Source organism: Globicephala melas, chromosome 7, assembly GCF_963455315.2.
Source record: "Globicephala melas chromosome 7, mGloMel1.2, whole genome shotgun sequence".
Taxonomy (NCBI): domain Eukaryota; kingdom Metazoa; phylum Chordata; class Mammalia; order Artiodactyla; family Delphinidae; genus Globicephala; species Globicephala melas.
The window spans coordinates 18248509-18275281 of NC_083320.1; the positions used below are offsets into that span (position 1 = coordinate 18248509).

General features: G+C 59.7%; 4 protein-coding genes and 1 long non-coding RNA gene across 16 annotated transcripts in view; 1 reads left to right on the forward strand and 4 right to left on the reverse strand.

The window, feature by feature from the left end:
- The window catches only part of ASIC4 (acid sensing ion channel subunit family member 4), a 22774-nt gene extending 16649 nt beyond the window's left edge, over positions 1-6125 (reverse strand). The window contains exon 1 of the mRNA XM_030839472.2: positions 4782-6125. Coding sequence (XP_030695332.2) covers positions 4782-5363 — 582 coding nt within the window. The 5' untranslated portion in view covers positions 5364-6125. The remainder of the gene's footprint in view (positions 1-4781) is intronic.
- Positions 1-16620, forward strand: part of LOC115843791 (uncharacterized) — a 17567-nt gene extending 947 nt beyond the window's left edge. The window contains exons 3-4 of the long non-coding RNA XR_009564545.1: positions 1213-1436; positions 16230-16620. This is a non-coding gene — a long non-coding RNA (uncharacterized lncRNA). The remainder of the gene's footprint in view (positions 1-1212; positions 1437-16229) is intronic.
- Positions 13269-20551, reverse strand: GMPPA (GDP-mannose pyrophosphorylase A). 2 transcript variants are annotated; one of them, XM_030839745.2, is made up of 13 exons: positions 20461-20551; positions 19507-19567; positions 19304-19401; positions 18076-18179; positions 17621-17807; positions 17209-17268; positions 16025-16155; positions 14790-14924; positions 14579-14676; positions 14366-14412; positions 14111-14203; positions 13841-14009; positions 13269-13568 (listed from the first exon to the last, which is right to left on the reverse strand). In XM_030839745.2, exons 2-13 carry the CDS (start codon positions 19544-19546, stop codon positions 13468-13470), a joined length of 1263 nt encoding a protein of 420 aa, XP_030695605.1. In that variant the 5' UTR covers positions 19547-19567; positions 20461-20551; the 3' UTR covers positions 13269-13467. The 2 variants fall into 2 exon arrangements, with proteins under 2 accessions (XP_030695605.1, XP_060157778.1); XM_060301795.1 differs by lacking the exon at positions 20461-20551 and adding an exon at positions 20216-20454.
- Positions 20552-21168: 617 nt separating this feature from the next.
- SPEGNB (SPEG neighbor) lies at positions 21169-23051 on the reverse strand. Its single transcript, XM_030830428.2, has 4 exons — positions 22924-23051; positions 22271-22578; positions 21542-21683; positions 21169-21344 (listed from the first exon to the last, which is right to left on the reverse strand). The coding sequence occupies exons 1-4, from the start codon at positions 23049-23051 to the stop codon at positions 21206-21208; spliced, it is 717 nt and encodes a 238-aa protein (XP_030686288.1). The 3' UTR covers positions 21169-21205.
- Positions 23052-25493: 2442 nt separating this feature from the next.
- SPEG (striated muscle enriched protein kinase) overlaps positions 25494-26773 on the reverse strand; it is a 49271-nt gene continuing 47991 nt past the window's right edge. For all 11 annotated transcript variants that reach the window (XM_060301797.1, XM_070045892.1, XM_060301796.1 and 8 more), the window contains one exon: positions 25494-26558. In XM_060301797.1, coding sequence (XP_060157780.1) covers positions 26366-26558 — 193 coding nt within the window. In that variant the 3' untranslated portion in view covers positions 25494-26365. The remainder of the gene's footprint in view (positions 26559-26773) is intronic.

The window sequence follows — 26773 nt, forward strand, 5'->3', positions numbered from 1 at the left end:
CCGGGGATGGCGGAGGAGCCTGGAATTGTGGGCTGAGGGAGCCAGAGAGTGAGGGAGGGCTGGCACGCAGCTCCCTCTGCCTCAGAGCCATCCCGACTGAGCTGGGGTGGGGCTGGGAGAGGAGGGAAGGGGGCAGGGAGGAGGACTGCCCAGCTGGAAGAGGCCTTGTCTAATTGTGCCTGATTAGCAGAGAGGAAGAGAACAGGGCGAGTGATTAATAGTCACGGCAGTCACCAGCGTGTGGGGAAGGAGGGTTGGGAGGCGGGGAGGGAAGGCTGACAGCCCGAGAGGGGATAGAAACAGGGAAGTGCCCACAGGTCTCTGGTCACCTGCACCTCCGGGGGCTGCCTGGACCCCGGAGGACCCCACAGAGAGGGGCTGGCCCTCCCCCTGCCTCCTCGTGGATTCTCTGCCTTCCCCATGCCTCGATTTTCCAGACAATAGAATGGAAAAGACCAAGGTCATGTCCTGCACCTGGGAAGAAAGGTGTATCTGTTCGGTGGTGTTTCCAGACACCTCGATGTCCCCAGACACAGGCCCCATCCTCAGCTCAACCGGGGACCTCAGCCCGGAGAGGAGATGGCCGGACTTCTGATCACAGCCCACCACCATCACTTTATATCCTTTGATGCCCGTTGGAAAGCCTAGCCCTGACCAACCTGGCAGCCTGAACCACGTCCCCAGGACCACCTAGAGCAGCACTGTCTGATATGGCAGCCACTGGCCACACCCCGCTGTTTGAATAGAACCTTCATTCTCTCTGTCACACTAATCACACTGCAGATGCTCACTGGCCTGTGTGGCTAATGATGACCACGCTGGACAGCGCAGATGCAGGACATTTCCGTCATCACAGAGTGTTCTGTGGGACAGCACGGATCTCAAGTGTATGCACTACTACACATGCACACGCGTGCCTGAGACCTGGGGAGGGTTGGGAAGCATGGGGATGCTATAATAGGGTGGGGGGCGGAGGCTTGAGGGTCAAGAGAGGAGGAAGGCTAGGTGATGGAGACTAGCGAAGATGCCAGCACGTAGGTTGGAAAACAGCAGGTGGTGCTGGGAACAGTCAGGTTAAAGAGAGCCAGGAGTTGGGGTGGTGGCATTTCTAACAGCTGACACTCTGAGTGCACGTGGTGTGTGTGCCAGGCAGTGTGCTATGCCCTTTACAGCCACCTCTTTTAATCCTCACAACCACCCGAATTTTTTTAGGTTCTAATATTCTATATCACGAATACAGAAACTGAGGCTCACAGAAGCTAACTTCTCCAAGGCCACCCAGCCAAGGTTTGAGTCCAGACCGTCTGGCTCCCGAACCCACACACTTGACCACTCCACCGTACAGTCCCCAGCTGAGAGGAGACGCTGGAATTTAGAGCCACATTTTACAGCTGAAGAGACGAAGCCTAGGAAGAAAGAGTGATTTCTGCCTTCTAGTAAGTGGGCAGGCTGAGAGCAGCCGCAGGGGGGAAAGTATAGATGGGGCTTGGCGCGCTGGGCTGGGGGAGCGGACGGCGGTAGGAATTGAGGAGGAAGAGAGAACATATAAGTGGTGGTGGAGGTGGGAGTGGGTTGGTATGAGACTGGGTGAGGAGGGGGGCGGCGAAGAGAAGAGATGGGGTGAGCTGGGTGGAGGGGCATATGGGTGGAGAGGTGGAAGCATCGCTCCTCTCTCTCGCCTCTCTCCCCTCCCCTCCTCTCCAAACCTCGCCCAGGCTGCTTCATCCGTTAAGCCTTCCCAGCCCTCTTCAGCCCAGAATGGCCCCTCTCTCTGAACCCAGGCTCTTACTATCCATGTAACCTCGTTTGGCAATTAATCCCGGCACCTCCTGACACTGCTTGCATGGCTGGTTAACTCCTCCATTGGCAAAGCTTTTTAAGTGTCCCCATCCCAGCTCCACCACAAGAGTGGAGGCTGCTTGAGGACAGGGACTGGGGACCAGGGCTCCCCTTCTTTGTTCTCCACCACAGCACCTGGCAGCGAGCCTGGCACACAGTAGGTGCTCAGAACTCCGTGTTGATTGAGGGACTGATTGGGAATCAGTGAGGGGATATTAGGGAGCGTGGGGGTGAGAGCGACTGCAGTGGTAACAGAAGCAAGAGCGGCAGCTGAGGGGACTGGGGGAGGGCATTTTACCCGGAGTAAAAATAGGCTGGAAAATGTGACATTTATTAACTTGGATTCCGGAAGAAAGGTCACAGCAGAGTGGGGAGTGGGAAGGAGGAAATGGGGAAAGCAACAGAAAACACATACCTTCCCCAAAGCGCGTCGTTGTCTCTGACCATCTCAGCACACGTGCCCTGGCAGGTTCCCACCACTGATTCCTGCACCCATCACCCCTCCATCGATCCCACATCCCCATCACGGGCTCCATATTCTCACCACGGAGTCTACTGTGGACCTCATGTCCTCATCAGAGACCCCTGATGTCTTTGTCTCCATACCCCTTCTCCAGTCTTGCCCACACAATACACCCCCATCTTCCCCGTTACCGTGGATCATCCCATCCCAACCATAATCCCAGACCCTTGTAAACTGGCAGCAGACTCAGCCTTGGAATGCCAGGTCCAAGGGAGAGTTACACTCAGCACATGGGGGGTGGGGTTTGGGCAGAAGGGCATGGGGACTAGGCTGAGTGGGGGGACAGGTGGATCCAAGGGGAATCCCTGGCCCCCCGTGCTTGCTTTGCTCCTCTGCCCCGCATTGTCCTGCTGCAGCCCCAGAGCAGAGACCCACAAACTTCTGTCCTTTTCTCTCCATCCTCAGGGTACGAAAGGGCCTGTGGGATGTCCACCCTCACCTCTGCCTGGCCATCCCCAGATCCACAGGGACTCGCCAGCTTTAATCCGGGGGCTCCCTGTTCCCATATCCTCCAGGCACCTCCTCCTTTCCTGGAGGCCAGGCAGCTACCCCCCGCCTCCCTCACCTTGCTTCCTTGCCCCTCTATCTCTTCCTTCCCTCCCCTCCCCCTGAGGCTTCATTACTCTTCCTCTTGCCCTTCCACCCCTCACCGGGGCCTGGGACACAAACTCCCACTCAGGGACACAAAGGCCCCATTGATTTCTGCCCCAACAGCACCTGCTGACACGGGCTCTGTCCCCACCCCCAAAACTCAGGAGTGACGATGTCTCACAGAGGAGCCCCACGGACCCGAAAGGCCACATTCACACACTGCTCCTTAGGGACAATCGCTTTGAGAGCGTTGAATTTTTCCTGGAAGAAGGGGCGTGCAGCTGGACAACAGGCCCCCGCCATCCCCTCCCCGCCCCGGTTCCTCTCCCAGCACATCCTCCTTCTCGTCCCTTCCTCCATTTCTACGCAACTCCCGCCATCCAATGGCAGGAGGACCCCGAGGCTGCAGGCATGGTGGGGGCAGGAACACGGGTGGAGCATGTTTCCTGGTGCTACTGAGGCAGTGAGTGAATGAGAGCCCGCGTGCGGGCGCCGGGCCATGAGAAGGAAAAGGTCCCCATCTGGGGCTGGAGCTGGAGGCTGGGCTGGATGGGCACCACGTCGATGCTATGTATTTGCACACGCGCTGGGCGGTGGTCACAAGAATGAAAACACACCCCACACACACCACACGTACACGATGCCGGGGGTAAACTGTGGACTGGGGACAGCAACTCAAGCACTAGGAATAACAGACAGCCTGTGACTATGGGTGAACGGAGCACCGACAGACAGACAGACAGCATACAAGACACACTTCACACACACCTCACACACCCGATTGTGGGAGGTGTGCATGGGAGGGTAGCCCAAGCCAACACTCCACTCCACTCCTCGTGAGAGTGTGTGTGTGTGTTTGCACATATGTGAGAGACGGGGAGCAGGGGCTGAGGCAGGTGGGGGTGTCACAAGAGGGGACAGCATCCACGGTGTGACCCTGTCCTCAGCAGCTTAGTAAGAGCTGGGATGTGGGCACGGGGATGAGCAGCTCTCTGGGTGCGTGGGTGTGCAGGTGTGCACGTGAGTGTAGTGACAGGGACACTGTGTGAGAGAGTGTGCAGGAAACTATGTCCCCATGCGGTAGGGGTGTGTGTGTGTGTGTGTGTGTGTGCGTGTGTGCGCGCTGGGCAGCAGTGAGGGTGAGCCATGCACCTAAGAGTGAATGAGTGACCCTCAGTGTAAGAGCCAGAGCCGGGCAAGAACCAGGAAACAGAGGGAGGGCCTGCAAAGCGGGAGAAGCTGGAGGGGCAGCGTGAAAGAGGGATGTGTGAGCGAGTCAGTGAAAGGGGGTGTGTGTGAGAGACACTGGCACCCAGTGTACGCGAAGATCGGCTCTGTCCAGGCTGCCTGCCGGGCCAGCTCCCCCAGAGGCAGCCCTGAGTCCCCCCTTTGCTGGAGCCCCCAGAACACCCTCTCCCCATCGCCCTTTTGGGTGGGGAGAAGAATCCAGTGACCACAGGAGAAAAGGAGAGCAAGAGAAAAGCGGGGGTCACTTGGTCCGGCTGTAGCATGGTGCATCCCTCCCCTGCAAGCTGACCAGCTTCTGGGCCCCCGGGCCCACTCCAGGACCCTTGGCCCCCAGACCTAGGCTCTGCAGCGGCGGCAGAGCCCGAAGAGAGTGGCAGCAGCAGCACGGTAAGCCCCCACGAGCGTCCACTGCTCCATGCTGGGGAGCCCGAGGGCAACACCGGGCATGGGGGCGACACGAGGCCAGCCTCTGGCGGCGGCAGGAGGGGAAGCCCTGATGAGGATGCCCTGCGCACCACTCCCTCCCCCACCGCCAGCCTCTGGCCACCCCAGGCTGGGCGGGCCGGCTGGCAGGACTCACCACGGAGAAGTTGCTGGCGGAGCAGTGGTGCCCGCTGAAGTTGCAGCTCTTGAGCATATCCGCGAGCTGGTGGCCAGTGCGGTTGAGGATGTCTACCATGTCGGGCTCCGGGTAGCGCAGACCAGCGGCACGGTGCCCGTCCCGGTCTTTGGGGGGCAGCCCGGTCAGGTTGGCCAGGTGGAAGATGTCGGCGTCGCTGAGTGCCGAATGCCGGAAACGGTTGATGTTGCAGAGGGTGACGGCCGGGAAGCCCGCCACTGGGGCTGGGGCAGCCGGGTCCATTACCACCAGGTGAGGCCGGGTCAGGTAGCCCCGGGCGAGGCCGGCCGCCTGGTACAGGAAGGCAGCCAGCGAGGTGAGTAGGGCCAGTGCCCACAGGGTTCTGCGCAGTCCATGGGGGCCTGGGCCACAGGCCCGGCCCAGCCCGTGCAGAGTGCTGGTGCTGGCAAAGGTGGCCAGGTCCCGGGGGGCTGATGCCCCCCGCGCGGCCCCCAGGAGGCTCTGCTCATCCCCTGCCTCCTTCTCCTTGGGTTTCGCATCCTCCTCTGCAAATTTGATTTTGCACACAATCTCGATCGGCATCTGTGCCCAGCTGCTGGGACTGGTTGGAGCCTACCTGCCCCTGTCCCTCCCTGGCCAGCAGCCCCCGGTGCCCTCCGGAGTGGCTGCGGGGGCAGCGGCTGCTCTTCTAAACTCAGGGCAAACGGGAAGAGGACGGGGACAGGGTGGGGGCCTGAGGTGGGGGAGTCACTCCCACTCCCGGCGACTCCGCAGCCCTGGCGCTGCCGCTGCCGCTGCCGCTGCCGCTGACGCCTCTGCCGCCGCTTGTCTCTCTCCTCGATCGTCTCCTTGTGGCTTCCCTTATCAGCACCGGCACAGCTGTCAGCCCCTGCGTGTGTCCCTGCGAGCGAGCGAGCGAGCGAGGGAGCGAGGGAGCGAGCGCTGCTCCGCCACGCCGCGCAGCCCCAGCCGCTCCGCTCAGCATGTGCTCCGGAGCCCACCCCGTGCTTAATAATTCAGGACATGTCAACAGCGTTTCACCGGCGGCACGGGCGGCAGGAGCCAGGCCAGGGGAGGGGGCAGCCCCCAGCCCGGGACAGGGATCGCCCGTCCCTGCTGCCTGAGACCTCGTCGGGATAGCCCCAAACTCTTGCTACACCCTAGCCATTCGTGGGGTCCCCGCATGGCCCCACTCCCAGGCCACCCGGGGAGGAGGGCTGCACCCGGAGTCCTTCGCTCATTCTGCCACTTTTCTGGACCGCACCCCAGGAAGGGCCAGCCGACTCCATCCCCGACCTCCTGGCCTCCCTGACTCCTGACTGCAGCCACCCAGCCACCACCTGACCCCACTACCCCACTCACGGCGGCTTCCAGAAACTCCTTGGGAGAGCCACTTGTTTGAATGAGGGAGGGGAGGGGAGGGCAGAGCAGAGAAGGGCAGGCGAGACAGACAAGGGGACAATGGTGGTTCCACCAAGATTCGTGGCTTCCCTGCAGCTTTGCTCCCGACTTAACACCCACCATACCCCTGCCCCCTCTGGGATGCTGGCCGCCCCCTCTGGGATGCTGGCCGCCCTCTCCCCGACTTCACCTCCACCCCCGAAACTCAGTGTCTCATGTGTCTGGGACAGAGGGCACCCTGGCTGACTTGCACATCTGTGGCCGCTTTGCTTCGCCAAATGTTTCCCAAATCCCTTGCCAGGCCGGGGGTTGGGGGCGCGTGTTGGGTGGACAGGCCAGGGAGCAGAGGAGGTGTGATGTGGTGAGAGGGTGTGGAACGGAGGTCAGGAAGAGCCCACATGGGGGTGCTGGAGGGAGCAGAGAGGTGCTGCGCTTGAATGGGAAGGAACGCAGTCCTAGGGAAACGGATACGGGGGCGCCTGGCAGAGGGGCAGGGGAGCCCTGGGGTGGCTGCCGCCTGGCGGAGGGGAAGCAGGCATGCGGGCTGCTATCACAGGCGGGGATGGGGCCCCTGGTGGCCGGCGGAGAGGAGGTGATGCCTGGGTGCCCCCAGGGTGGGGGTGGTCACCGTGAGCAGCTTGTGCTCTGGGGGTGGGTGCCCGTGTGAGAGCGAGAGCCCTCATGGGACAGGAAGTACTCATCCCCTAGAGGAAAGGTGGGGGGCTGATTAATCGGGGCACTAATGAGCAGCAGGGAGAGGAAGCTCAGAGGGGTGGGGGAGGCAGCTCCATCGATCCGAGCCGCGGAACCGGCAGCTGAAAAAAAAAAGTGAGAAGGGAATCGATCTGAGGGAAACAGCAGCTGCTGGGGATTAGAGTCCGAGGTCCCCCCGCTGCCCAGTGGCCACCTCTCCCCTGCGGCGGGCCTGCCCTGCCGGTCGCAGCCCCTGCGCCTAGCCTGGGAAAGGGGCCCAGGGATGGCTCCCCTGGGGAGCAGGGAACCACTCTGCTCACCCTTGGTTGCAAGGCCGGGTCAGGCCCCGTCCATCACAGGTCACCCCAGCACGGAGCCCACCCACACACAGCCGCCCACCAACCCTGGCCCTTTGGGGCACCCTGTTGGGGTTTGTCTCCAGCGGCCCCTTGGCTGGGCCTCCCCACCAGCCGTCCCCCCCAAGCTGGGGAGCTGCGACCCCTGGGGTCTCAGGGGCTGCATCTGGCAGCATCCCAGAGGGGAAAGGGGTTGGCACCCGGAGCCCCCAAGCGATGACAGACTGTCCCCATCTCTGCCCGCTGCCCAGGGGCAGCCCCCTCCCACGCTCACCCCTCCCTGCTGGACTACCAGACCCTTCCAGCACCTCCTCCCCCACCTCCTTATCGTCCCCAGCCTCTCTCTTCCCCTTTCTCCTGGTATTGATTTTTCTTTACTGGGTTTTTTTTTTTTTTAAAGGTGATTTAATTGCTTTTTTAAGGTTACTTCAGTCTGGGGCTCTGCCAGGAAAGCGGGGAACTGCCCCCCAAGCTCTCCCCAGCACTGGTTGCCGCCCAGGACTCAGTGTGTGTCACTAAATTGTCCTGCCATCCAATGAGATCACAGGGTCTTTCTCCCCAACATACTGGCCTCCGTCACGAGCCCGAAGCACGCCCTCTTTTCTCCTGAGGGCATGTCGGGGAGCCTTCAACCTCTAGGAGGAATGAAGTTGGGTGGTAAGCCGGTGCTGGGGGGCGGGGCAGGGGCAGGATGGTGAGGGGAGTTCTAGGCCAGCGGGAAGTGGAGCAGCAGTTAGCTGCATTTCCGCCCCCCACCCCCCGCTGCCCTACAGCGAGCTGTCTTCAATTGTCCCCAAGCCCTCATCCTCCAGTCTCCCAGGCCCCAGGAATATGGTTGTGCTCAGTGGGAGCCCCCACCATGTCCTTTCAGCCCGTCCCTTGGCCTTTTCCCCCTACTCCTCCAGCCTCTTCTATCACCCACCCTGTCCGCTTACACCCCTTTTCCCTCTGGCCCCCGTCCTTTCTCCCCTCCCTCCCCCCCCCCTTCCCTGCCTGCCTCCCTCTCTGCCCGGCTGCAGTTGGGTGATAATCTCCCTCATTTAGCCTCCCGGCTGCTTCCCCGGCTCATTGCCCAGCTGGTCCCTGGGGCCCAGCCCAGTTTCTTCCCCACCCCCACGCCCAGCCCTGCGCCCAAGCTCCCCCATCCCTTCCCTGCTTCCCCCACCCACTCCCAGGGGACCAGCTGCCCCCTGCAGTGAGCATCAGGGCCAAGTGTGGCTAGCCAGGACCCAAGCTGGGTGTGAGCAAAGGGGGAGGGGCTGCCAAGGACTCTGGGGGTGGGAATGTGGGTGCAGGTTGGGGGGGGCGGGGGGGAGTGTGGAGTGCAGGGTCAGGATGTGAAGCCTCAGCCAGACATCCTCTGCCCACCAGTTGTCCCCATTCCCCAGATTTGTTCGCAGTCCAGTTCTCCACCCACCCCCCAGGGGCTGAACTAGGCTTCCTAACAGAACAGTGGATGGACTGAGAGGCAGAGATTAGAGTACCATCTGTACAGCCTGCCCAGGCAGGGCACGGGAATGGGGGGCAGAGAGGTAGGGAGGGCAGGAGGGTCCTGACTCAGAGCACCTGGTAGGGGGCACGGAGGTTTTTCTTTGGGCAAAATGCTCCAAAAGGTAGACCTGGAGACGTCCCAGGATCCTGCTTGCGGGTTCCAAGGCGCATCCCGCACCCCGAGCTCTGGGGTTCCCTCTTCCCAGCAGGGACCCGCAAGCTGAGCTGCATTTGCCCCTTTCCCCCATTTGTGGGCCTTAGACTCCCAGCCTGGGTGGCCCCACTCCTAAATGACATGACCCCCAAACTCCTAGATAGCATTCTAGGGGGAGGGCCCAGTCTCCCCCTGCTCGCAGAGTACACCCCTTGCCACCCTGCCCAGATCAGACACCTGTCCCAGGCCTGGCTCTGCTGCGGACCAAGGCATGAGCCAGCGTGGGACAGACGTGGGTGGGAAGGGACACGGATGGGGGGGGTGCGGAGGCCGGGACTGGGCCAGGCCTGGCTGGTGAGCGAGCAGCGGTGACAAACGGGCTGTGCGGGGGCCGAGGGGCGGGGGGCGGACGGCGGCTGATTTATCTGGGTTATTTATGCTGCGGACGAGGCAGGAGAAGCGGTTAATGAGAGTTCCAGCGAAGGGGGTGGGGAGGCCCGGACGTGATCTGAGGCAACTGAAGAGGGTTAGCGTCCCGCCACCAGGCCCTGCCCCCACTGCCCACCAGCACTCTGCACACCCTACCCTGTCCAAGGACCAGCCCAGCCCTGCCCAGCCCTGAGCCCTCTCCTGTGGCAGGCACCAACAACCCAAGCCGAGGCCGTGGGTTACTGGGATTGAAGGGGACCGTGTCCAAGGTTGAGGGGCTGCTGGAAGAACCGGGGGAGGGGGCCAGGAGATGGAGGGCAGGGAAGGAAGAAAGATGGAAAATCTTGGCTGGTCAGAAACTGACCAAGTCTGTGGGGCCTGCGGGGGAGGGTTGAGGCGGAAGGAGATCAGTGTGGGACTGGGTGGGCAGCTGCAACCTCGGGGCTGAGGCTGGAGAGAGAGCAAAGGGCACTGGGGTGCAGATCTGGCGTCAGCCAGGAGTCATCATGGGGGGCCTGAGAGGCAGAGACAGGCCAGGGGGTGCTGGTCAGAGAGAAGAGAGAACCGGGGAAGGAGGGGGGAAGAAGATCCCGAGAAGGAGGGGGAGAGGGCTTTGCAGCAGGGAAAGCTGCTGAGAGCAGATAAGGCGGCACGGCAGCAGCAGGGATTAAAGCTCTGAGGGGCAGGGGCGGGGACGAGGCGTGGGACACGGGGGTGGGGGCAGGCAGGAGGAGAGGGTTGAGGGCAAGACACCGGGGCCAAGGAGATGAGCGCGGAGAAACGAGGGCTGCCAAGGGGCAGGATTTAATCAGAGGCCAGAGGTGGTCATCGCCTGGGAAGCGGGATGGTGGAGGCGGGGAGAAGGGACTCCTGATCACCCCTGCTGAGGAGGGGGGACTTTTCCGCCACCGACGGAGGCCCCATACCCTGCGCCTTTTGGGGTAGCAAAGCTAAGCAGAGGGGTGCGTTGCTGAGTGGACGGTGCTGCAGGTTGTTGGGGACGGGAGTGCCAGGGCCCGGCCCTGGGAGCCGACCTCTGGCTAGAACTTGGACGTACAGCACCTCCTTGAGGCGGCCAGTGGAACACAGAGTGTCACGGGGACCTTGACCACACTCCAGGGTGCCCAGCCAGTCCGCCCTGGGATGGAGACCCCATCACGTCCAGGGTGGCAAGGACCAGTGCTTCAGAGGGGGTTTCTTTGTGGGAAGGGGCATGGGCATGGAGCGGGGGACTGGCTTCCCCAGGCTCAAGCTTCGGACTCAGATGCCCCTTACCACCCGCTGCTCTCCTGTTCTCCAAGCCTCCCAGAAGCGTGTGCCTGGGGAGGGTGAAGCCCCTGTTCCCTCCAGACGAGGGCGAGAGCGGTTCAGAGGTGGCCAAGGCGGTGGAGGGGAGCCTGGAGGGAAGGAAGGGAAGGAGGAGGAAGGGGTGGGGGCGGCAGGCGGGGCAGAGTAATTGCATGTTTGTCAGTTCTCCTGTCTCTGCACACGAGGGAGCGTGTGTGGTGGTGAGTGTAGCTTCGCCTCGAGGAGTCTGTGTCTGTTGGCAGAAGTGTCAGTGCGTCTGTCTCAGGGGTCTGGGCTCTCCTTGGCCCCCGCCCCAACTTTGTGTTTTGGGGAGCGCGGCTCTGGGCACACCCAGCTGTGCTCCGTGCTGATGCGGCAGATGTGGCAGGGCCCCAGCTGTGCCTGCTTCCCGGAGAGGGGGAGGGGGCTGCAATCTGCTCCCCTATGATGGCTGCTAAGTGCCAGGGGGAGGGGATGGGGATGGGGGTGGGAAGGAGGCCCAGGCAGGAGGGAGATGAGGGCCCTGGCACTCCCCCCGCCCCATCCTGGCCAGCCTGCCCCCAGTCTGCGTTCTTGGCTCGGCCTCTTCCCCCTAGCTGGCTCCCGAAGCCCATCCAAATTTCTTTCCACGCTCAGTCCCGGTCGGTCCCCAGCTCTCCTCCTCTGTCACCCCATCCAGCTCAGTGCCAGGGACCCGCCCCCACTCCCCGGCCCCCAGCTCGCTCCCCCTCGCTGATTTTACAGAATAATCTTTTTATGGAAACCGAAAAAAGCACTAATGGCAGGAGCGCACCCCTCCCCCGCATCCCTCCCCCCTCATCCCCTACTTCCCACCCCAGTTCCCTCTGTTCTCGAAGGGCCAGCACCCTCCTACCCTTACAGGGCCAGTGAGGTCCCAGAGGTGGTGAAGGGGGCTCCCTGCCCTCTCCCCTCCAGAGACAGGGTACTCCCACATCCTGGGCTCTGGGCTGTGGCCTCAGAGGTGGAGGGATGCTAGGCCCTCCCAGGGCAGACGAGGCTGGAGAGGAGTGGGGGGCATCGGAACTTCTCTCCTTAGACCCCGCTCCACCTGAGCACGCGTACATCAGTAACGCCCTCCGCGTGGCGGGGATGGGGTGGGGTGGGTGGGGGGCTCCACAGAGACCTCAGCTTCACCAGCCCCCCTTCACTTTAAACACTGACCCCGTCCCTGTCCAGTGCCTGTCCCCACCCCCACTGGGCCCAGGAGGGGGGGTCCCGGGGGCCAGGGCCTGACACAGACTTATTGGATTTCACGGTGTTTTGCTGAGAAAATAATTAAATTATCATATTTATGATGAAGCTGCCATGGCTTCTGCCAACCACTCGGAACAGAAGGGTCAGGACTGGGGAGAGGAGAGGAAGGGACCCAGCCCCTGGCCCTGCAGCCCACCCCTCTCCCAGCCCTGACCTCAGGGGGTTGACCCCAGCCCAGAGGAGGCATCTGCAGACCCCTCCGGACCCCATACAGAGGTGACGGAAGGTGTGGGCTGGAGGCAGAGACTGGAGGGACCAGGAACGGGAACCAGAAGGGCTGCGTCCAGGCAGGTTGTAGGTCAGGACCGCTAAAACCCCCGGTTGTTTCACATGCACACGCGCTCTGACACAGCCTGCAGAGCCTCCAGGGGCTGGGTGGTCACACCTAGCCCAATCCCCAGGCCACCGTCAGCCCAGCTCCTGAGAAAGTGCATCTTCCTAACAGCCCAGCCCTGAAGCTCTGAAATCCTGGGCTCTGTCCCAGACCCTGGTGCTGATAACCAGGCCCCAGCACCCTGCTGCCTGCCACCCTGCCTGCTGCCAGGACCCCCTCCTGCCTCCCACCCACGCCCTGCCCCCCCCATTCTCTTCGGGTAATTAGATTCCTCTCAATTAGCAGATTACCATCATTACCCGCTCATCTGGCAACTAAGCTCTGCACCCACAGCTGGGGAAAGGGGGCACCGGGAGGGGCACACGGGGGTCGTGGGCAAACACGAGAGGTGGCTGGGTATCTCTGGGGCTTCAGGAATATGAAAGGAAGACTGAGACCCCCCCAAAGAGCAGAGCCAGGGTGGTGGGAGGTGGCCAGGGCCCCTCCCCTCCCAGAATGGAGTAGCTCCCACTGTGCTTCTGGAGAGAAAGGCACCAGCTCAGGGCCACCCTGCCTGCCAGGGACTAGGAGGCAGATACGGGGCCTCGGGCGGGAGAGAAACCCCCGACCCCGCCAAAAGCCAGGCTGGGAGCAGATGGAGCTGGCAGAGCAGAAAGCAGGCCGGGCCGGGGCTCGGCAGCACCCGGGGAGGGCGGCTCCGGGGGATCCAACCTCAGGCCCAGCGCTCCCAGCCCGCACCCCACTGCCCAGGCGAAATCCTCCCCGCTTCCCTTCGGAATCCTTCCACTCTGGAGCCTGAGCGAGGCCCAGCGAAGAGGAACAGGGAGGCGGCGTCGGGGTAGGGGTGAAGGCGGGGGCCAGCCGGCTGGAGCCTTGAGGGCCTTCCTCCAGAGCAGCGCGAGAGGCTGAGGCAGTGGGAGGGGGAGATTTACCAGGGCTCCAGATTCATTATTCATGAGCCCGAAGCAACGACTCCAATTTAAATGCTAATGTTGGGGGGGACTGACTCAGCTGCCCCCCTTCCACTCTCACCCCCCAGCCCAGGCACGAGCGGAGTCCTTACCGGCTCCAAGGTTCACCCGGGTTTATTAGGGAGTGGAGAGGGAGGCCACCAGTCCCCCGGCCACCCACGTTGCTCCCCGCGTGCGCGTGCACAGGAAGAGCCTGGCTGGCTTCCTCCGCTCCCTCCTGGACAGAGGCTGGCCATGCAGGCAGGAGCCTCAAGGGGAGCGGATCAGAGCTGGGGGGAACTTCAGGCAGCCCCCCTCAGAGGATGATCTGGTTGGTGAAGCTGCGGCTCAGCTCCTTGTGTGGCAGAACAATCGAGTTCAGTATGAGCACCTCGGCAGGGATCCGGACGCGGCAGCCTGCAGTGTGGACAAGGGCACCAGGGGGAGGCCGTGGGGAGGGGAGGCGAGGGGCAAAGAGCTGGGGGCCACCGCCATCCGGGAGGGATCCCTCCCTGCCCATCTGTGCCCTGGCCTCATGCCCCCCGTGACTCACACAGGACCTGGCATAGAGCAGACACTGGGTAAATGTTTGCTAAAGGAATAAACACACACACACACACAAATGCTCCCACAGGGCATGGCCATCACCTGTGGAGGTTTCTCACAGCCTAGGGCCCTGGGAAGCATACCTAGGATGGTAATAGCAGGGAGCAGCTTCCCATCCTTGAACAGGCTCTCACTGTCCATGTGGGCTCGGGGGTCGTTGGGATTGGGGTCATTGGGGGTACCCTCCACGCGGGCCCAGCGCCCTATGGTGCTCCCCCAGCCCACGATGCTGTGCAGAACACACGTGTGCTCCTGCCAAACAGGACGATGTGAGGTGAGGGGGTGAGAAGGGGCTCACCCCTCCCCTCAGCCTCTCGGGGTGCCACGGCTGCCGTGTGTGCCTGGGTGCCTACCTGCAGTGTGGCTCCATGGAGGACAATGCTCTCTCGGAGCCGCACACCCTCGCCCATGGTCACCCCCTCCCCGATGGAGACGTTGGGGCCCAGCTGTGGAGAAGAGCACAACCATAGCCTTGGAGGGCCCCCAATCCAATCCCCTCATAAAACAGATAAGGCGTGAGGCCATAGGACAGGCTGTGACAAAGTGGAGAGACCGCTACTCCGAGCACTGCCCCACCCATGCTTCCCCTGGGCTGGGCCATCACTTACCACAGCAGACGGGGCCACCTTAGCTGTTGGGTGGATGTAAACGTTTCCTAGAAGCAGAAGAGAGGATCTGGGGGCAAATACCCCAAACCACATCTGGTTCAGGGAGGGCAGGGACTGAGACTTCACCTCTGGATCTAAGGTCAGGAGTCACAGCTCAGAGGGGAGGGGGGCTGGGCTGGGGGCAAAGGTTAGGAATTGGGGCCGGATGGGTACCTCGAATCCGTGGACCCCCTGGGGTGTGCTTGGCCAGGCGTTCTGGGTGAGTGAGCTGGTACTGGCTCAGATAGAGGCGGGAAGCATAGAGGGCTGAGCTGGGGGCCAGAAAGTGGTGCAGGGGCTCAGGGGCCAGCAGGGCCTGTGCCCACCACCCCAAAGTCTCAACCCCCAGGTGACCCAACCACCCCATCAGAGGCCCCTCCCATACCCTGCAGACTTGATCTGACTCCAGATGCCATCAGTGAGGTGCACATAGATCTGGCCCTGCCCGGCCAGGGCGGAGAACACATCCTGCTCCAGGCGGATGGTACCTGCCCCAGGCCACAAGCCTGACGAGTCCTCCCTGGCACAGAGGAAGTGATGCTGACGTCAGTTCCCCAGCTGAGCCCAAGCAGGGGCCAGCAGTCTCCTGGGGATAGGAATGAGAGTGAATCCCACCACCTCTCCAGGTCTGCTCAGATCTGTTCCACAAGGATGCTCACATCCCAGGAAGCTCTCCCATCACCCGCATACACATCACCTCCTCTCCTCCCTGAGCTGTCTGTGTCCCCATGCACAGACCTGCTGCTCATCCTGCCCCACATCCACATGGAGTTCGACCAGACCTGGCTTCTCCCCCTTTTCCCATTCTCCCCCACCCCATCCACTCCTCTGAACCCCGCCTCTGGTCACCCTCCCTCTCACTCACTGGTTGGAATGAAACACAGACAGACTCACCCCAGAGGAAGGCAGCTGGTGGGGGCAGAGACAGTCACAGAAAGAGAGAGAAGAGAGAGATGGTGGAGATGCCAGCTCAGCAGAAACAGACAGAGAGGCCGGGAGAGAATGGAGAGAGAAGCAGAGAGATGGGTAGGAGTGAGAAGATGGTGATGAATGAATGAGGCTTGAGATGGGGAGACGGGTGGGGGAGGAGGGAGCAAAGGCAGGGATCCACAGAAAGGAACAGGTTGCAGGCCTAGGAGGATGACCCTGGACTTTGGCTTGTGGCCAGCAGGGCTCTGGGGCACTCAGCCTGAGAGGGAGGGAGGGGGAGAGAGAGAGAGAGAGAGAGAGAGAGAGAGAGAGCGCGCGAGAGAGAGAGACAGTGTGTGTGTGTGTGTGTGTGTGTCTGTGTGTGTGTGTCTCTCACTCAAGCCTGTGTGCACCCAACTGTGTGTGTTGCCGTCTGTTCTAAAAGGCATCTCTGGGACACTCAGGGCTTGAGAGAAATGGACCAGAAGGGGAGTGGGCAGGCGGTGACAGAAGAGGAACTGGGATGGATAAGAAGAGGGACAGAATGAGGTTAGGAAGGGAGGGACTTGGAGGCTCAGCTGGAGAGGACAAATAGAGATGAGAAGGGGAAGGAAGGTGAGCGGGGGCTCAGGAGAAGGAGCCTGCAGAGACTGGGGGGGCGGTCTGCGACCGGGGGCACTTGGGGTCTCAGGGCCACGGGGCCTGCCTCACAGTTGCCCATCCTGCTGATTACGCTGGAAGACATCCCGAAGGGGCTTCAGGGCTTCCGGGGAAAAGAGGTAGATGCCACAGTTGATGATGTCACTGACAAAAGTGCTGGGTTTCTCCACATAGTGCAGGACCTGAGGACACAGTGGGCTGGGATCAGTGGAGGAGAGGCCACTGCCATCACCCCCTAAGACCCTCTGACCTCCAGGTCCTCCCTGCTGCCGAAGTGGTCTTCCTAAAATGCAGACTGCATCGCATCTTGCGGCTGGCCTTCACCTTCAAGATAAATCTGAACTACAGGCCTTTCTCCTCCCCACCTCCCAGAGCTTCCAGAACACGGCTCCATGCTATTGCACGCCTGCGCCGAAAATGTCCCTTCCCATCTCTTCATCTGGAAAACTCGGCTTTCAAAACCCAGCTGGCATTGTCACTTCCTCTATGAGTCCACTCTGCCCCAGAGTTGGGTTCTCAGGTCCGGGCACCCCTGGCCTCTGGCCACACCTCACCGGTAGCACTTGTATCATTTGCGATGGTTGGTTTTTGACTGTCTCTCCCACTAGTCCAAGGGTTCCTGAGAAGCAGGGATTGTCGTTCGGCTGTGTTTCCCTCACACCTAGCTAGTGCCTAGCACAAAACTTAAAAAAAAAAAAAATTCGTGTGTGTGTGTGTGTTTATATGTATTTTTAATACTGAAGCTTGAACAAATAAAAGGGGTGCATGAAAGTCAGTCAGACTCAGGGACAGGGAGCTTCACAAACAAGGACAGAGACTCTCTGCCTTGCTGATTATGCGCCTCCCTCCATAATTCTGGGGGCCTGCTGTTTCCTGCCTCCTGGCCTTTGCACATGCTGGTCCCTCTACCTGCAATACCTTCCTGTCTCCGTCATCTAAACAAATCGAAAACTCAGCTCAGACCTTGCCTTCTCTAGGGAGCCCTCCCCTCCCCCACCCAGACAAGGCTGGGTTGGGCCTCCTTTTGTGCTCTCATAGCACCCTGATCATTCATCCACTGTTACCCCTTCACTCTCAACGATCTCTCTAGAAGGGATATAGGATGAACTGAGGGTATGCCCCACCTGCCTGAGAAGACTGGGGCCCATCCCAAAGCATTCCAGCATTCTCCAGAGGCGGAGTGGGAATGATGATACACAGAGCAAGCGCCCAGCCAGCCCCCTCCCTGCTCTCACCTCATGCGTCTGTGGATTCTCTACGATGCAGCCATAGTTGAGGGATTGTGTCCTGTTAGCCTGAAAGACAGACACACCGAGACAGTGACCTGCCAGCTCCACGGCAGCAAGGTCTGTTTTCTCTTTCTTTCTTTCCCTCTCCTATAACACCTGGCACGCATCTCTGCTGCTGTGGACAGGGCTTCAGCAAGGGTGAGAACTGACAGCTGCCGCCACTCCTCGCCCGCTCCCTACTGCTGAGCAGCCAAAGGGCTTGGGGTCTCCGCCACCACCTCCACCGCTGCTGGGGTTTCAGGCACATCTGATGCCTGATCCCACCACCTGGGCTGCCCCTGCCTCCCTGACATCCTGCATCCCAGAAACCTTTCTGGATCACCCCCTCTGCACCCTCCAGCCCCCCTGGCCCCCTCACCGTGGTGCCAAGGAGCAAGAAAGGGTGCGGCTGGTGTCTGTGGACGTCCAACATAGTGCTCAAGGGGAAGTCGGAGCAGACGTCAGCGTTGAGCACGAAGAAGGCTTCGGGGCCTCCAGCCAGAATTTGGTCCCGGAAATGGTAGAGACCACCCCCTGTGCCCAGGGGGGCAAATTCTTGCAGGTACCTGTCCCCAGGGACCCCAGGACCAGCTCAGTGAGATCAGAGGAGACAGATACCAGGAGCCTGGGCACCTGACGACTCCTGTTCCCAGGGTTATACCTGCCCGAGGCCCACAGAGAAGGCAATATACTCAGGGATTCAAAGATGCCCAAATAGGAACCCTCCTAGCGTGTGAGGGTGAAGTCTGGCGAATGCTGACTCACCCCACTCCCCAGAACCAGAGGCTTAAGGCCCTGACTCCCCAGCCCCATACAGCATGTGTGCACAAACACCTGATCGGAAGATTAAACTCCTGCTGGGCAGCTTCTAGGAACCGGGTAAGGGGCTCATCAGGTTGGTAGAAGCCAATGAGCAGAATCTCCTGCATCCCAGCGACCTGGGGACAAGGGAAGAGGTTGGAAGAAAAAAATATCTGATAGGAGGGAGAAATCCCTGGGACTGGCCCATAAGTCTGGAGAGACCAGTTTCATTCTCAGCTATGGGGCCCCTGGGCACTCACTTTCCCACTCTGGCCCGTTTTCTCCTCTGGACAATGAGGAAGTTGGAGGAAGTCTCAGTCCCTGACCTTTTAACCTTTTATTATTCTATTATCCCCTGCCCCCTCACATCTGAATTGGGGCTCACCCTAGGGAAGATTTTGCCTACCAAGCTGCGTTAAAGAATAACCCATAGGGCTTCCCTGGTGGCGCAGTGGTTGAGAGTCCGCCTGCCGATGCAGGGGACACGGGTTCGTGCCCCGGTCCGGGAAGATCCCACATGCCGTGGAGCGGCTGGGCCCGTGAGCCTATGGCCGCTGAGCCTTTGTGTCCGGAGCCTGTGCTCCACAACGGGAGAGGCCACAACAGTGAGAGGCCTGTGTACCGCAAAAAAAAAAAAAAAAAAAAAAAAAAAGAATAACCCATAATTTCCCCCCCATATTTATTATGTGTCAATCTGAGCTTGAGATGAGGATATCATTTATCAGGCACCTACATTGTACAAGGCACTTTACAAACATCATTGCAAGCTTCGCCACCCCGCAAAGCAGGTCTAATCACCTCCATTTTACAAATAAGGAAACTAAGGCTCAGAAAGGATGGGAAATGTGCTCTCAAGTCCTTATAGGAGGCAGAGACTGGATTCAAATAAAACCATGCCTGCCTCAATATCAAAAGCAATAAAGAAATTAGCTCCACAATGAGCAAAGGTATGAGTCCTGTGCTTTGCTATCATTAAGGTTCCCCTTGCTGCAGTGTTAAATTGTCTCTAAGAGTCTTGCCTGATCTCACATTCCATGCTTTAAAAATACATAGGAGTGCAATCTGAGCAGGAGGCCAGAGGAGACACTAGGTTAGAGGAAGACAGCAGAGCAGTTGTACCGCACAACTCCAGGGGGCGACATTCACATTTTCACTTGTAAATGGTGGTCCCTGTGGGAAGGTCATGGTTGGAAAAGGGGGAAATACAGCAAGAAGGAGATGAGCAGGAAGTGAGGTGGGAGAGGGGAGCCTATGGGGTTACCTGGGCACAAGCCTCAATGTGGTGCTGGATCATAGGGACCCCCGCCACAGGAAAGAGTGGTTTGGGCACCTCAAAGGACAAAGGCCTGAAGCGAGTCCCTGGGAGAGGAGAAAGAAGCACATTTCAGCTTCCTGCCTCCCTCTGTCCCCACCCCACCGACCACTCCAGCCCAACCTCCTCCCCCAATTCCCCTGGCTCCTCACCCTTTTGAGGGCCTCCAATCAGGATCACAGCTTTGAGCATGATGGCGACTGCTACCTAAACCTCAAATCCCAACAGAGAAGTCAGGCTTAGATCTCACACCCCAACCCAGGAACCTGACTCATACCCCAACCAAGCCCCCAAAACCCAAATAGCAACACTTAGTCCCCTCGGAGGATGTAAATCCGAAGTTCAATATAGACCTGCCCCGGGCACAACACCTCACAAATCCCACACAACTCAAATCCTAGCCCAGCCTCCAGGCAGTCTTCAAATCCCACAGGGATTTCACCCAAATTCTGAAATTCACACCCCACAATTTGACCCCTAACAGACCTCCCTCTGGCCACGAATTCAGCAAACTCAGAAACTCAGCAAGAGAAGCCCTTCTCAGACCCCAAACCTCAAAAAACCGAAACCCCAAACCCACCGATTCCCAATTGTTGCATCCTCACTCTAGATGTTAAGCCCTGAACCCCAATAGTGAAGCCTGAATACTGAACCCCAGACCCTGAGTGAGCCCCAAATATTTAACTACAATCCTAAGAATGAATCCCAAGTACTGAACTAATACTGATCCGCATCTGATGCATCCCAAATCCTAGCAAAAAAAAACTACATAGGCTGAACCTGAATCCTAAAACCAATCTCTAGGTGATGGACCCTGACTCAAAAGACAGATTCCTTTAGCATCCCAAACACCGAACCTACCAAGCCCTGAGTACCGATACTGACGACAAGTACTGAATCTCTGGATTCGGAGAACTGATTGCTGACCCTCTGAACCCCACAACTACTACGCCTCACGTAGCCAGGGGTTGTGGAACCAACACAAGAGCGGAAGTGCGGAGAGCCACCCGAGGCCTCCGAGTCTCTCTCGGTCTACCGTCCGTCCTCTGCCCCCTACTCCTTACACCGCCCCTCCACCTGGTCCCTTTACCACTGGCTCCCTTTACCATTAGTTCCCTTTTGCCAGATCTGTCGCCCACTACTGCTTGCTCCTTCCGCGCACGTGTCTTCGCGCAAGTCGCGAGAACTCCTTCGCGGAGTCTGCCGGGAATTGTAGTTCTTACTATCTCCTTGCTTTCTAACCGAGGGAGGAGGTGGATTTATGGGAAAGTACGGGGGCGTGGCCAAGGAATCTAGGGGCGGCTATAAATAAGAGGGATGGCGCCTGAGAAGCAGAGGTTGGAATTTAAGATTAGGACCTAAATTGTCTAGGAAAGGGCCCAGGGGTACCAGCCAAAGCCTAGAGCCGGGTCACAGGGAAGAGCGAGGCTACAGTCCTGAGGGGTGTGTGGCCAGCCTTGAAATGGGAGGGCCCAGAGTGCAAACCCCCAGGAGAGGGTGGGGCTTGAGGCATACAAAAGAAGAGAAGGCGGAGTCGTAGACTCCTCTGCCAGTCTGTCTGGGAAGTGAAGGAACTTCTGACCGTGAGGGAAGTTCTATCTCAGATTTACTGTCTGCAGAATGAAGCACTGGACTAGGCACTCCCCAAACATTCTGACCTCAACATTCTGTGACCTCGGGGTGTAGGTCTGGGAATAAAGCGTGGGTGCAAATGCAGGGGAAATGGCGTCTCAAAAGAACCGAATAGACGCGGAGGGTCAGCGAGAGCAGCTTTATTAAGCAAGATGAAGGAGGGTTGTCTGTCCCACCCACCCGGGGCTCCAGCCAGGGTGAAGTGTCTGAGGGTCCCTTTCAGGCCACGTCCACGCGAGCGAAGCTCTGGTCCATGCCCAGGCTGTTCTCCACGTACACCTCGTACTTGCCGCTGTCCTCAGGCGTGGCCCGGCGGATAGTCAGCGTCGTGGTGGTACTGCCGATCTCGAAAAACACTCTAGGTGGGAAGAAGGGGAGGACAGGGCCTGCGGTCAGTTTACGCGCGCCCTGGTCGGGTCGAGCTAACTATCCAGCTCTGTTCTTCGCCTCCCAAATTCCCCGCCCCCATCCCACTCCCTCCAGTTTCTGGACCCTGCCCGCCCAAGCTCCTGCTCCAGGCGCTGTCCTTGCTACAAGCCCCGCCCCCCCCCACACCTGTCGTCCTCATCGATGTCTTCCCCGTCCTTGGTCCAGCCCACGTCGGGCGCAGGCTCGCCCATGATCTCGGCAGTCAGCGTTACCGTGGTGCCTTTGCGCGCCTTAGTGTTACTCGGTCCCTTCTGAATCTTCGCCGGTACTAGAGGAAGGGAAAGGGCCACCCAGTGAGGAACCTAGAGGTGAGGCGGGCGGGGGCATCACCTCCCCAGCTAATACCCGGCTCTAAATAGGAGATGGATTTAAGCTCTCTGTGTGACGTTGAGCAAGTCTTTAGCCTCTCTGGGGCATCATCTCGTCAACTGTCAAACGGGACTAACCCTGCCCTTCGCAGAGGTGAAGGGAGGATCAAAAGAGATTCTAGGGGTGAAAGTCCGGGAATGTTCACACATCTCCCGGCGCCTTGGAAATTGCCCTGGGCTGAGAGCCAGAAGACCAGGGCTCTAACCCTGGCTCTGCTTCTGGCTCGCTGTGACCTTGAGGCCCTGGAATCGAGTGACTGAAGCCCATAGCGGACTTCTTAGACTGTATGGGACACAATTCTGGGGTAGGAAAGGACTGCGCGCGGCCGGCGCTGCGCCCTTTCCGTGCCTTAGGCTGTGCCGGGGCTGGGTCACATCCGCATCCGGACTCGGCAAGGCTCAGAGGTAAACGCGGCTGGAGCCGGCTGCGGCCGCCCGCTGTGTGGTGCTGCTCTGCACGGTGGCCCTGCACCCAGGGCGCGCGTACCTTCCACGAGGATGCGTGCGGAGTCCGAGCACTGGCCGAAGGGGTTGGTTACGTTGATGCTGTACTGGCCTAGATCTGCCAGCTCGCCGTCGCGCACCACCAGTGCGACTACGTCAGGGTCCTCGAAGACGTAGCGATACTTGGGCCCGTCGCGCAGCTCCTTGCCGTCCTTGCTCCAGCGGATGAATGGGTCCGGGAAAGCCGAAATGCGGCAAGTCAGCTTAGCCGCGCTGCCCTCAATCAGCACCACATCCTTCAGCGGCTCCAGCACTCGCGGTGGCCCCTTCTCGCGCAGCTCCTTCCGGGACCTACCCGCAGCCCAGGTCAGGGCCCAGAGCTCCCATGACACGGCCCTGGCCGGCCTGCAGCCCTGTCCATCCGTACACCGTCCCCTGCCCACCCCCTCAGCCCACTAGACCCTTAAACATGGGGGTGGGTAGGGAAGGTGATGGCTACTGAATTGTTACCCTAATAAAATTGTCTACTCTGTGTCAGCCACCCTTCCACACCTCAGTAACTGCTCTCCCCTAAGTCCAGTGACCCTAGTGGTCCATGACACTGTGCTCAGCCCCCATCCATCCCCCAAATGCAGTCATGAGCATTCTGCAGCTCCAGCTCCCTTCCTCCAGAGGTTCTCCAGGGCTCCCCCTCACCTGTGGCCCCGGTAAGAGGCCTGGATGCGAATGGCCGCTCTCTGGACCTGGGGGTCCTTGATATCCAGGGTACATCCTGGAGGCGGGGCTGCAGCCACTCGTTTTTTGGCAGGAGCTGCTTTGGACATCTGGAGAACAGAAAACAAAGGGGTCTAGGCTGACAGAGACTCCAAACTTCAGCCCTTTCCCAGCAGATTCAGAACATCTCCTGACGTGGGAGTGTCTAGGGCCGACTTGAGGATCTGAACTCACCGTGAGGGGTTGACTTCGGGACTCGGGTCCACTGGCTGTGTAGCAGGAGGCTTGGAGCCCTTCCAGATGGCACAGCAAGGGCACGGGCAGGTGCTCAGCCCCAGGCCCAGGTTTTATACATCTCTCCTCTCCTTGCCTTGTTTGGCGTGGTTGCCCCAAGCCCCTGGGGACCCCAGCCCCCGCCCCCTGACCCAGACAGGCTCCTTATTTAGCCTGAGAATGCCTGGGATGCTAACTCAGCCACAGGGGCAGCCCCGGGGGGAAACCTGAGCGGCTCTGGGGTGCCTCACACGTCAGCGCCCTGACAGCTGGGCAGCTGGATGTGGCCCCATGCCCTCCCAGAGCAGGAGGTAGCCATCCCACTCCCAGGAGGAACAGACAAGGCCTCAGGTTGACAAGAGACTCAGCTCCTTGCTGGGGTAGTTTATACTCAGGTCAGTCCCTGGACAGTGGGACAACGTGTCCTTCCTGGACACAGTCAGTGAAGGGGTGCGAGTGTTTGTGGAGGTGCCCTTGACTGAGGCCAGAATAGCGATGGACTTCACTGTCCATCTAGCCAATTATGAGAGGGTCACGTGGCAGTCAGAACCAATCTGGAAGCGCCTTACTCCCCCCACCCCAGGAGTCTAGGGTTGTCATTTCCACACTGTGCCTCCTGGTGGTAAACTGAGATAAACCTAGAGGGGACCTTAAAGACTTTGGGGAAGAGCATCCTCTCCTGCCACCCCATTCCCACTCACTCCCCTCCATGTGACATGGTCGGTCAGGCTGGGCTACACTGTCCCTGGAGATTGGCACTAACACTGACTCTAAAACTCTAGGTCTGCCCAAGCCAAGCTCCCTCTCTGGGCATCAGCTGGTGCACAGGGGCATCAGAGCACCTGGGATGAAGGGGTTAATCCCTCTGAGACTTGCCTGGAGTCCAGTCTGCCCAGACCAGGGCACCAGGTAAGCCTTGCTTCTATTCCTTGTAACTGCCTGCCCAGGTCTGGAGCACTGTCACCTTTTGATCAGAGCAATTTTGACATGGCTCTGCTGACATAAATTACCTTTGCTCCTCCGGGTTTGGAACAAGCAGTTCACATGCCATTTCCAATGGAGATGAGAAGGAAGCTCAAGATCAGACGGGGGAGAAGAATTTTACCATTTATCAAGATATGAGTTCAGGCACCTGATTTTTATATGAAAACATTTGCAGTGTGTAGGGGATTAGAGCTTCTCACAGGCAAACTGCATATCTTCATCGCTAAAATGGCAGGTGGGAAAGGTGTCCCTCTGGCCTCTCCAGCTGGCTTTATGATGGTGGGGCTTGCCTCTTCCCTGGGGTCCTGGGAAGCCAGAGAGACTGGGGTGGGCTGGGCAAAGGGTTGCTTGGGCTACATCCAAGAGGCCCTCAACCTCAATCAGCAACACACCAGCACCAGGTCCCTCTGCTCATGGTGAAAGCCTTTATTCCTTTTACATTGCCAAGAGCAGAGTTGCAATGGGAGGAGGGGTGTGGGGAAAAGTCCCTCTGGACACAAGAACTGGCTCCCCCTCCCCCCACCTCAGGGCAGGGCAGCTCAGTTATAGGACCCAGTGACCCTTCCGTGGCACCGCAGGGGGCACTTAGAGTCAAGGCCCCTTAGCCCCCAGCAGAACCCTGGCTTGCCATGGGACTAAGAAGGTCCAGACTGAGTGTCCCTGGGCCCTAGGAAAATGCTCGTCTACAGCCCCATCACAGCAGACACGCCAACCAGAGCGCTCACAGCTGCCCTGTGCTGCTGGTACCCCATGTGTCCAGATCGGTGCTCCAACACTGACAGCGTGGGCACGTGGGCCTGTCCTGGCTTCCTCTAGAGCTCTTTACACATCCTGCTCTGACCAATCATCATGATGAAACCCCCTCTGCCCCAGGGGTCAGGACCAGAGCTGCCCTGTCTCCTGGGCAGAGTGCAGAAGGTTGAGCCTGGATTGGGGTGTGGGCTGGTCTATTCCAGAGCCCAGCATCCTCCCAGTTGTGATGATGGAACATGTGAGAAGAGGTGGGGGCCGCCAGTCTGGTTAGAGGGCGGTGGTGGGGATTCAGTGGTCCTGCCAGGATTCCAGAAACTTTAGATGGAGATACAGACCTACATCTTTCCTCCCTCTAGGAATAAGGGAGACGTGAGGGGCCAGGAGGGTCAAGGGGTGGGGCAGGAAGGTCCCAAGGTGCTATAGCTAGTATACCTTGGCTCTCACTGGCCCGGAGAAGGCTGGAATGCCCCTGTCCCAGTACCCCCAGCATCGTGCACCCCCCGTACCCCTAGCCATCCCTCCCCATAGACCACACACATAGGTCCTGCTGCTTGCCGTTTTTATTTTCCTTGTGACAGACAGACAGACAGACAGCTGCACAGACAGCTGAATGGCTTCGGGGATGGTCAGGACAACATAGGCGGTAGGGATTGGATGGCAGAGAGACTTCATAAAAGTCAATAAATAAATAAATATTAATGGGCAGAGGGGCGAAGGCCACGGAGAGGTGATGAGAACATCCTCGGGCCAGCACAGTGCCCAGAGCTGCATCCACTGGGACAGGAGGAGAGCGCTGGCTCAAGAGACCACTACTTCCAGCCTCCAGCCCTCCATGCTTCTCCTTCTGGGGGTGCTGGCAGCTGGCCACCCCAGCCCCACCCGAGTCGGCTCTCCTCTCCCTCCCCCACCTCACTGCCCTCTCTCACATACTGGCTCTGGCTTCCTGGCACCGTCTACATGTCCTGTTCCTGCTTCACTGACACTCCCAGCCCATGGCCTGTAGACAGCCTGGTCTCCCCGCTTTTCCTCCTCTTCAGCCACTCCTACCCTCCTGGGTTGGTTCTCCCGCAGATGCACTGTCTCCCTCCCCCAGAACCTTCCGAGAGTCTCCCTTTCCCTATTCCTCATCTTCTTTTCCTCGTCACTTGCCCATTCCCTTCTTGCCCCTCTTCCTGTTCCTGACCCCACCAGGCCTGGACAACGGGTCTCCCACTCTGGCTCTGGCCGGGTGGCATTGGCCAAAGCCCGGGGTCTCTGTCCCCGCAGGTCCATGAGGTAATAGCCCGGCCGGATGTTGCTGCTGCTGGTGTCCAAAGCCCCGGGCCCACCCGGCTCAGCGTGGGCCCTGGAATGTCCAGGGGGCGTCAGCAGGAACCCCGAGTCGAAGCCCGAGGCCGGGCTGTGGTCCGAGCCACTAGGGGCTGCCTGGGTAGGAGCGGAGCAGCACCTTGTGACGGGTGGCAGCCTCGGCCCGGCGGCGCAGCTGCTCGCCCAGGAACTCCTTGAGCCGGCTGGTGGTGAAGGTGAGCGTCTGGCGGCGCAGCTTCATCAGGTAGGCGTCCTGCAGCCATGGGTGGGCTAGGCAGTCCTGCAGGGAGGGCCGGCTCCTGCCAGGGGAAGCCAGGGACAGTGAGCCTGCAGGCATGGCTCCCAGAGCAGGGAGGGGGCCCCACCCTCCCAGAGGGCTTTGCCCCTAGTGAGTGAGCTTAGACAACTCTGGGACTCAGTTTCCCAGTCTCTGAAATGGGGACAGTGATTCTGCCTACATCATAGGGCTGTTATGGGTTTTCTGTTTTTTTTTTTTTTTGCGGTACGCGGGCCT

Bases quoted from the DNA above. Each gene is read 5' to 3' on its own strand.
- GMPPA (XM_030839745.2), bottom strand. From the start codon at position 19,546: ATGCTCAAAGCTGTGATCCTGATTGGAGGCCCTCAAAAGG. The intron at 17,808-18,075 runs GTGTTTGTGCAC...CCCTGGGGACAG, and splicing joins GAGTTTAATCTTCCGATCAG to GTACCTGCAAGAATTTGCCC. The intron at 17,269-17,620 runs GTGAGGGGGCCA...TCTGTCTTTCAG, and splicing joins TCTTGCTCCTTGGCACCACG to GCTAACAGGACACAATCCCT.
- SPEGNB (XM_030830428.2), bottom strand. From the start codon at position 23,051: ATGTCCAAAGCAGCTCCTGCCAAAAAACGAGTGGCTGCAGCCCCGCCT. The intron at 22,579-22,923 runs GTGAGGGGGAGC...GGCTGCGGGTAG, and splicing joins GCCTCTTACCGGGGCCACAG to GTCCCGGAAGGAGCTGCGCG. The intron at 21,345-21,541 runs GTGTGGGGGGGG...CTTCCCACCTAG, and splicing joins GACATCGATGAGGACGACAG to AGTGTTTTTCGAGATCGGCA.